This window comes from Triticum urartu, chromosome 7A (genome assembly GCF_056163025.1).
Source record: "Triticum urartu cultivar PI428250 chromosome 7A, HENAU_Tu73, whole genome shotgun sequence".
NCBI classification, from domain to species: domain Eukaryota; kingdom Viridiplantae; phylum Streptophyta; class Magnoliopsida; order Poales; family Poaceae; genus Triticum; species Triticum urartu.
Window position 1 is genome coordinate 661285609 of NC_141879.1, and position 9155 is coordinate 661294763.

The following is a 9155-nucleotide window of genomic DNA, read 5'->3' on the forward strand; positions in this document are numbered from 1 at the left end:
GCGGAACTCCCGATCTATTGTGCTCTCTGGTCGTTTTAGGGTATATGGAGATTTATAGGCGGAAGAAGTACGTCAGGGGAGCCACGAGGGGCCCACAAGGGTGGAGGGCGCGCCCAGGGGGTGGGCGCGCCCCCCTACCTCGTGGCTTCCTCGAAGCTTCTTTGACGTGGACTCCAAGTCTCCCGGGTTGCTTTCCTTCCAAAAATAAGTTCTGTGAAGTTTCAGGTCAATTGGACTCTGTTTGATTTTCCTTTTCTGTGATACTCTAAAACAAGGAAAAAACAGAAACTGGCACTGGGCTCTGGGTTAATAGGTTAGTCCCAAAAATAATATAAAAGTGTATAATAAATCCCATAAACATCCAAAACAGAAGATAATATAGCATGGAGCAATCAAAAATTATAGATACGTTGGAGATGTATCAGGTTGCACCCCCACCACCACCATCAGCACCAGCCATAGCTAGGAAGAGGCCTGCAACATCCACGGCTACTCCAGGACCAGCAAAGAGGAACAAGGCTGCTGCTTCTGCAACTCCAGCACCTGCCACATCAGCACCTACCAAGAAGACCAAAGCAACCAAGAAGACAAGGGCTCCTAGCACATCTTCACCAGCCAAGAACACAAGGTCATCCATTGCCTCTCCAGCAAAGAACACCAGAGCATCAATAGCTAGCAGAGGAGGGGGGTACACAGTTTTCAATGCTCCAAGACAAGCTGGCAACTCTGAGATGGAGATTGGGTCCAAGAGGGTTAGGAAGCCAACTGGAAAGTGGAAGGCATATTTCACTGCTAGTGGTAACTATTGAAGATTCCAACATTTGAGAAAGTTGTCTTGTTGTATGAGTGTTGAAACCTAAGTGTTTGCATTCTTAAACCTATGTATTTGCTTGCTGAAACTTGATTTTTTGCATTATGAAACCTATGTATTTGCTTCCTGAAACCTGAGTGTTTGCATTATGAAACCTATGTATTTGCTTGCTGAAACCTAAGTGGTTGCAAAACCTGAGTGTTTGTGACTTCTGGTTTGGCAGCTTGGTGAGGTTGATAGATTGATAGAATCCCAAAATACTGATGCAAAGATTGATAGATTCAGACAACACTCATGCAAACATTGATTCATTTATTCAAATATTCATAGATTCCACCATCCAAACATTCTTTCATACAAAGAGTTGTACAGAAATGGAATGGATACATAGCTCATACTCTCATTCATACTTAAAATAACTACTAGCAACAACTCTCAATCGTAACGATCGAAGAAACGGCGCCACTTTGCTTTGGTAGAAGGGTGAGGAGCGAGTACTGCTTGTGCCCTAGCCCACCTGATGATCTTCCCTGAGCTCTTGTGCCTGCCGCCAGGGACAAGAACTGAGAACTCATCTGGGTTGCACTTCTCCAAGATCTTCTCTGCCAGCCTCCTCTTGAATTCCAGCTCCCAATCTGATGGCATGGGCACCGCACGATGAGCCCTTTGCCTCCTCACATCCACTGCCTGCACTGTCTCCTCTTCCTCATCTGTCACCTCCCCAAGCTCTGGATCCATCTAGGGTTTCTAGAGGTGGGGTGTGGCGGCTGGGTTCTGGACAGGGAGGAGGGTGGGTGGAGGAGGCTATTTATGAGCAGTGGAGAGGCATCTAGAGTTAGTAGGCCTAGGTTTGTAAACATAACTGGGCCACAAAGCCCAGGTACAAAGCACTAATAAACACACTTCAACTATCTTATAAAGATAAAAAACACATATCATAGTCCAGCAGTGCTTATCACTGACTCCATAACATAGCATAAGAGGTTCAAATACAGGCAGAACATTCATTACAACATAGTTCATAACTTAGCATTAAAGGTTCTAGTAGCATACACTACAGTTCTTAACATTGGCATAGACATAGACTAGATTAGCTTCACATTCCCCAAAATGTACACCCCATATCTTCACATCAGATTGTTAGGCCACATACTTATAAAGGCCTTAGACGTACTTCACCAACTGCGGAACACACTTCATGAATCAAGGATGACCTTGATTTTCTCAAGTTTCTCCTTGCTTGCATGACCATCTTTCAGCGGCTCATTCACCACATGCTCAAGCTTGGCCTTCTCAATCTTAAGCAAATCTCTCTCCTGTTGAACCTCCTTCATTGCCTTTCTGGTGTTCTTGATAATGCCAGCTTGACTTTGTAAAATGCACCTCTGTTCCTTGGCAAGTTTGAGCTTCTCCATCTAAACCTCCAACCTAGCACTCTCTTCTACCTCTTTCTTCTTCTTCTCAAGGTCTTCCTCCTCAACTGCCTTCTGGTAATCCATGTGGTCTACCCTACCATCCTGCCAATCAAACATCTTGGATACATCTTCGACAAGCTTTGTGTACTCAATGCACAGCTTGTCATTTTCAGTCTTAAGCTTGGCCAAATGCTTCTCATACTTCTGCTTATCAACTACCCTGCCACAATTCTGTTCATGGAACATGTCCCACAACCTTGACAAGCAATTCTGAAGAATTGGAGGCCAGGGCTGGTCAACCCACTCAGTAACACCACAGTTAACACCTTCACTCTGCATTTGAAAATTGTAATATACATCACTAAGTGCACTCAATTTCATAACAACAAATCGTATCAGACTAAGAAACTGAATGTGATGCTTAAGTAAACTGAATATGTTGTTTAATATAACTCAAACTATAACTGAAACCCAACCTGCTTGTACAAGTTCATTCACAAATATATGCTTCCTATACAAAAGCATATTTGATAGTAACCATATCCCTCAATACCTTAATATTGTGTGGGTTCAGAACATCAACTTGTCATCATAGTAAATACATGTGTGGGTTCAGATGAAAATGATTCCAATTAAGGTACTATACCTGCTGCACTAGACAACCATAGAAACGCCTTCCAGTTAAGGTTCCTTCAAATGCCACACACTTAATTGGCCTCATGTGGTGCATCGTGCAGGTGGGTTCAAAAAGCTCCACCTGGCCACAGAAAAGAGGCTCCACGGTGGTGTCAGGGGTCACCTGCATGAACACATCAACAAAATCACCTTAGCTTACAGAACCAGACATAGATCGAAAATCAATTCCCCAATCCAGGAAGAACCCTAACCCTAACCCTGCCTACTAAATAATAGTAACCAAAGCTTACTAAATAATAGTAACCAAAGCTTACCCTAGCTCACCAAGATGAACCCTAACCTAATCTAGCTCCTAGATTAACCCTAACCCTAGCTCAGCAGATCGAAAAACTTACCCAAAGAGCCATGTCCATGCTTGTGATGTCGCACTCATCCTCTGAGCTCGTATCCCCGTCATTCCAGGAAGGCATGGCGGCAGTGGAGCTTCAGCAGCGCAAGTCACTGCCGGCGTCGAAGAGCAGAGAGGAGAGGAGAGTGAGAGTGAGAGCAGAGATGAGTGCGGGCAAGGGAGCAGAGTGAGAGGGAGGGAGACGACTTAATGAGCGCACAAGCGAGTGCGGTCCGAGTAACGGCCGATAACGGCCTCGCCGTCACGCGCGGCGCTAACGTGGCCTGACAGGCGGGCCCGGGCCTTCAGAAACGGTTTAAAACGCTAGCAACGGGCAATTTGGGTTTTTTGAGACAGCCGACGAGAAAAGTGGTAGGTATAAGTCACAAACAAAAAAGTGATGTTTTTTGGAACCCTAGCATGAAAAGTGATAGTTTTATAAGTTTTATACTATTTACTCATTCTCTCGAGATACACACTCATATACGTATATGGTTGTGAATTCAGACAAATTGTGTCACACCCACTAAAAAAATCACTCTTGACAAATATAATTCGTAAAAAAGAGACAATTATAATTCGTAAAAGCTTCTCACAAGCAAAGCTAAGGAGCTCTCGCATACTACGTCTCATTTGCCTATATTCCTGTGTGGCCACTAAAACACAACAGCCATCTCTGCACTCTGCTTTTCTGGTGTGATTTTGTATAATGCTTACACTCAAGAAACCCGGTATTTTATGTCACAAACTGCTAGACTAACTATACCCATGGCCAAACTCAGGCGGCATGTTGCCTCCTCCGATGCAAAGGCCAGGAAGATCTTCTCCCGTGTATCTATTCTTGCCACCATTATGGTTCTGAAGTCCGACAAGCTATGACTACTGCGCAGATCAAAGCTAGCTATTCACACATTTGGATCACTGCTCGTCTCGATCTGCAGAAAGCCGACAGCAAGAGCGGTGGTAAGCACGGGTATAAATATCAGTTAATGTTCTCACTAGAGAAAAAGAGAAGCGACAAAGTGAATCTCTAACATTTTGTTGGTAACGAACCTGAATGATCAGACGATGTGAACGCCGGATTGTGGAGGCTGCCCTTGTTGCTGCCTATCACCGCTGTTCTCGCTCATGGCGTTACTCCCGGATCCTGGATGCTGACCTTCGTTCGCGGGCTGAGGGTGCGCCTGGGCTAACAGTTGGCTCCTCCTCCTGGATCTCCACCTCATGCACTCTACTAGCAGTGAGTTTGTACTGATAGCGATCCCGAACCCGGTGAATGATGACAGTAGGACCGCAAGGACTGCATTCACTCTTAGCTGCAAGTTTGGCGATAACATTAAGAGGTGCTGTAAAGGCGTTGTATCTGCATCGGATGTAATTATGGGAAGAAGCTTCATACCACGTTGTAAAAGATATGAGCAAACAGGATCACGATAGCAAACTGGAAGGATGCATAGGCCCATAGGTAGCTCTTGGTCACTGCAGGAGCAAAGAAGATTCGGATTATAATGTTGACAAGAAGTCCACTACCTATAACAGATAAATAACCCACAGCAAATTGGCGCAACAGTTCAACTGCCGCACTACTGGAATCGAATGTGCCACCATTGACACTTGTTATACATTATAAACTTATGATTTACTCAAAATTTTCAGCAAACTCAACACCAATTTGAGTTAGAAATCGGAAGGCGCAGTAGTGGAACACTAGAATTTTGGTCTTTCACTGCATAGACAACACTGAAAAGCCTGTTTACTATCTCAAATTCTCAATAAAATATCTAGTATTCGTCATGCTGGAAATGCCTCTGACAGTAGCAAAAATGCTTACTTACCCATAGTAGATGCTATCATGGAAGAAAGGAGGCCCAACACACATGAGAAAGGCAATGAGATTGCCAGTGCACGTGACTGCAAATCAGTAACCTGTTCCAGTGAAAGAGTAGATGCAATTTAGATGGCTTTCACAGAGCTGGAAAAAAGGTTGAGTTACATTCAAGTGAACTGGTAAAGAAACAAGCAAGGAACACATACCAGAAGTTGTTCCAAGAAACAGAAGTAGGCAAGCATGCTAACCATCACTAAAATTGGAATGTCCTGCCAAAATCTGTAAGAAACTGGAAGTATCAGATTTTGCCAAACATGCAAACTCATCAATCAATATTTATTATATTGTTGTTTCCTAAATTCTAAGAGTAAATCAATCACAAAAATTACTGGAAAACACATTTGAAAATAGTTTTCCCTTCTCTGTTTCAGAAAGTGTACATAACCAGGAAAAAATAGTAGCATTCCTACCTATCAATCTAGATAGCATTGAACCTAAAAATACTCTGTATTTGCGAACCAAACTATTCTCTCAGGCATTCTTACCTGTACTGTTGAGCTGCTCTTTGCTGAGCACCATTTGCTAGTCGCCTGGTAACAGTCTGTGTCGGAATTCTCAACAGAGTCACAGGCAGATTCTTAACTTCTTGTCTGCAGACATCACATATCTTGTTACCCTTGATGCTAAACCATTTGACGGCACAATCTTGGTGCGCGAGTGCGAGCTCTCCTTTGCAGCTGCACTCCATTTTAAGTGTTTCCCCGCCTTCGTTTAGTTCAACAAAACAGATTCTGCACACGGCCTCTTCTTCAGGAATATCTTCACCTCCTTCTTCAGAACCTGACAAGGATGACTGGAATGAACAAATGCTGCTTCTGGAAGGAAATGGTTTGGTCTAATAAAATACCAGAGTAAAGGTTTAAAGAGAGTAGATACCGTCAACTGTTTCTTCAATGACATCAGTTGGTGCAACTGTATCAGCTGGAACAGGTCGCGGAGTTGCTGGAATCACACGGATGACACCCAATGAATCTGCTCTCCTCAAACTCCTGTTTTTGCGATTTCCTGGCACTGAAAGTGATCGCCTAATTTGTGCTTGAACTTCTTGTTTCTGTCAACATCATAAAACACACTTTTTAAAAAATAGGACCTTCGTAAAACTGCAATGCTTAAGACAGTGCAAGGCCCCATTTGCAACTGGCCCGTGTAAAAGGTATATAATCTTGCATTTATCTGGATACAGCAGAAAATATGAATGTACTTACGGATGTAGTTGGGTGGTCGACTATCTGAATTCCCGGAGAAGAAGCTTTATCAGAGGTTCCAACAGGTGTGACTGGCAAAGAATAGGTACGTTTTGCCGATAATGAGTTAATGACCTTTCTAAAAGAGAAAGATCCTGGTTGAGTTGGATTATCTTGCGACCCTTCCGACGCCGTCCCAGGAAGTAGAAGGATTGTCCGGTCACCTTCCTGTGTTGAATTCCTTAACCTGAAACTCTGCTGCTTGATAGATGATTTTGGTCTAGCTGAATTAGGCCTTGGTGGCAGTCCAGCTCTTGTTGAACTGGGGCTGGCGGATATATTAATCCTCGTTGAAGTAGGTATATGGTTATCCAAGGTCCTGGTTGGTATTTGCAAAGAAAGGTTTGGCCTTCGCGAGTTGTTCCCCTGTGCACCTTGGGCAGTGTCATCCTGGTCATGCACCTACATGGTCAAGCAAACGGTACCGTCATCAATTGAGCTTGTAAAATTAATGGACTAGATAGAAGAGCAAGGCGTCCATCTCTTATATCTAAAGACTAAAGAAGTAAGAGATGCATAATGATTCTTGAGCTGATACACTTAATAAAGCTCAGGGCACTCAATTTAGCTTGTAAAAACATGGAGTAGCACCATCAGATGTTCTCTTTCAGTGCTCTTCCACATAGTCTAGAACTCTAAATTCAGTAATTCACTGTTAAGAAACAAGAATCTGAGGAGTGTGACAGCACCATCACCATGACCCATGAGTCTATGAGGACCATGGCTTAAAATAAAATACCTACCCGAATAATCATACAATTTGTAAATTGTAATGCTAATAATTGAAAGCTGGTCCTCTATTCCTAAGGCATCAATGTATCCAACTGTTTTTCCTTTTCTTTTTGTGATGAACAATTTATCCACAGCTAACTATGCAAAACAATCACACTTGTAGCCACATGGACAGACACACATCGAGCAAGCCGTTTCAGTGGCGCAAATTCTTGAGAAACTGTCAGGAAACCTGATAACAGACGCTAGCTACTGCTATAGTTATAGGTCATGCGAGGACAGTGACAGACGGGCATGGAAATCATGGTAGGCACACATGGCCCGTTTTTGACAATTGAGGAAAGCCCCTTTTGTAAAAGCAAAATATCAAGAAGAAAATCGATCCTCCACTAGCAATTGAACTTGCGACGACAGAAAAAAGGGAAATCAAAGGAGCGCCCAAAGATTCGCCCGGCGCAGCCGCGATTCACCGCGAAAACTCGCATCGGCATCTCCCGAGCAGGAGCAGGCGAAAAATTAACCGAGCACCGAATTGTCCGCAGAATCTAACGGGAAACAGAGCCGAGCAATCAGTACTCCTAGATGGTGAACGAACTCTGCGTCCCGGCGGCACAGCACAGGTACGAGCAGTCAGCAGAGCGCCGCAGAATTTGCGCAGAAAAGCAAGGGAGGTAGCCGAGGCCGGGGCATAGAGGAGCGGGGGTGGTCGGGATCTCACCGCGCGGTCGCCGGGGCGTGGCGGCGCCGGCCCGTCGGCGCGGTCCATGGGCGCGGGGCCGCGGACAATTCGATGCGGTGCGTTTGGCGCGGAGCGAGAGGCTGCGTCCCGATCCGGGGGCGAGAAGCGGAGAGCGAGGGGGGAAGGAAGGAGGCGTGGCGTTGTCGTTGGGAAGCAGCTGCACTGCTCGAGGCAGAGCCTACTCTGGTAGAGTAGGCAGGGGAAGTCCGGCGGAAGCAGAGTGCGGGTGGCCCTTTTTTACCATTTCGCCCTCGGGTTTCCTACTTATCGAGAAAACCGGAGCCACACCCACACCCACCTCAGGCTCTCGCTCTTAAGTCTCAGCAAGCAAACTCGTCTAAAAAAACAGAAAAAGTCTCAGCAGTCAGCAAACAACTGTATAGTATAGGTGGCAATCTTTCTTTAAAGAAGCAATATAAGCGCTCAATAAAGTACACGGAAGAGTACACGACACTGTTCGGAACGTGCCCATAATAAGTACGCCCGCAGGATGTACGTATTCATTCATTACTTCATTCTGCAGCAAGCAACCTATACTAGTGTATTGTAGTCGAGCTGCAAGGTTGGTAATAAGCAGAGAGAGTAGCACTGCTAGTATTGCTGCCAACCCGAGGTTAGGTTCGTATACTGTAGCCCGGCCGTCAAATCTCGGAGCCACACCACACCAGTGGATTGTGCAGTGATAATCCGCAGGAAAAGTGGGTTGTGCAGTGGCGGAAATGCCTTTGGTCGAAAATGACCCGCCGTCTGTAGTCTCTGCTCTGGGCCCGTGGGAAAGAGGCGCGAGGGGTGTGAGCCGAGAAAAGCGGCCGCCTCTCCGCATCCGCTGCCACGGGCGCCGGAGAAATGAAATCCTTGGACCGGCTCAGCTGACCTGGCTGCCTCCGAGACTACGTACTACCTGTGCGTGCGCCGCTGCCACGGAAGCGAATGCCCCGCGGGCGGTGGGTTCGGCGCATCGCGTGGTGTGGGGATAGGCTCGGCCGCTCGTGTTGGTCGCGCCGCCGCCGCGCACGAGGGGGGTCGAGGGCGAGCGGCGAGGGACGGTTCAAGAACGGCGGCGCTCGAATCGTGCTTCAATGACCGGAGTACGTACAAAAACAAACTAGTCCGTCCAAGGAACTGATCGGCTTTCTTCGCCGTGCGGTCGATTTGGCAGCCGACATGCATGCTCGCAGCTGCAAGAGCACCCGAAACAATGCGATATTGGCCAACCTTGGTCTGCTTTTTAATTTCTTCCCGGAGCGACGGACGGATCGGCTTTGCCTCGCGCTTTACGCGACAGTGGCCGCTTACTCGGAC

The 9155-nt window shown here is 46.1% G+C and overlaps 2 protein-coding genes across 2 annotated transcripts; both read right to left on the reverse strand.

The window, feature by feature from the left end:
• Positions 1-1400: 1400 nt before the first annotated feature.
• On the reverse strand, positions 1401-3632 carry LOC147961177 (uncharacterized). The gene is made up of 3 exons (XM_087534767.1): positions 3258-3632; positions 2873-3025; positions 1401-2559 (listed from the first exon to the last, which is right to left on the reverse strand). Exons 1-3 carry the CDS (start codon positions 3330-3332, stop codon positions 2227-2229), a joined length of 561 nt encoding a protein of 186 aa, XP_087390893.1. The 5' UTR covers positions 3333-3632; the 3' UTR covers positions 1401-2226.
• A 145-nt stretch (positions 3633-3777) lies between these two features.
• LOC125520635 (uncharacterized) lies at positions 3778-8093 on the reverse strand. The gene is made up of 9 exons (XM_048685599.2): positions 7833-8093; positions 6344-6784; positions 6015-6189; positions 5624-5918; positions 5285-5357; positions 5086-5176; positions 4650-4729; positions 4304-4566; positions 3778-4185 (listed from the first exon to the last, which is right to left on the reverse strand). The coding sequence occupies exons 1-8, from the start codon at positions 7878-7880 to the stop codon at positions 4312-4314; spliced, it is 1458 nt and encodes a 485-aa protein (XP_048541556.2). The 5' UTR covers positions 7881-8093; the 3' UTR covers positions 3778-4185; positions 4304-4311.
• Positions 8094-9155: the final 1062 nt, after the last annotated feature.

Excerpts from the sequence above, each read along its gene's own strand:
- LOC147961177 (XM_087534767.1), bottom strand. The coding sequence starts at position 3,332 with ATGCCTTCCTGGAATGACGGGGATACGAGCTCAGAGGATGAGTGCGAC. Across the intron at positions 3,026-3,257 it reads GCATGGACATGGCTCTTTGG|GTGACCCCTGACACCACCGT; the intron begins GTAAGTTTTTCG and ends GTGTTCATGCAG. Across the intron at positions 2,560-2,872 it reads ATGGTTGTCTAGTGCAGCAG|AGTGAAGGTGTTAACTGTGG; the intron begins GTATAGTACCTT and ends TTTCAAATGCAG.
- LOC125520635 (XM_048685599.2), bottom strand. The coding sequence starts at position 7,880 with ATGGACCGCGCCGACGGGCCGGCGCCGCCACGCCCCGGCGACCGCGCG. Across the intron at positions 6,785-7,832 it reads CACGCCCCGGCGACCGCGCG|GTGCATGACCAGGATGACAC; the intron begins GTGAGATCCCGA and ends TTGACCATGTAG. Across the intron at positions 5,919-6,014 it reads CATTGAAGAAACAGTTGACG|GTTCTGAAGAAGGAGGTGAA; the intron begins GTATCTACTCTC and ends CATCCTTGTCAG.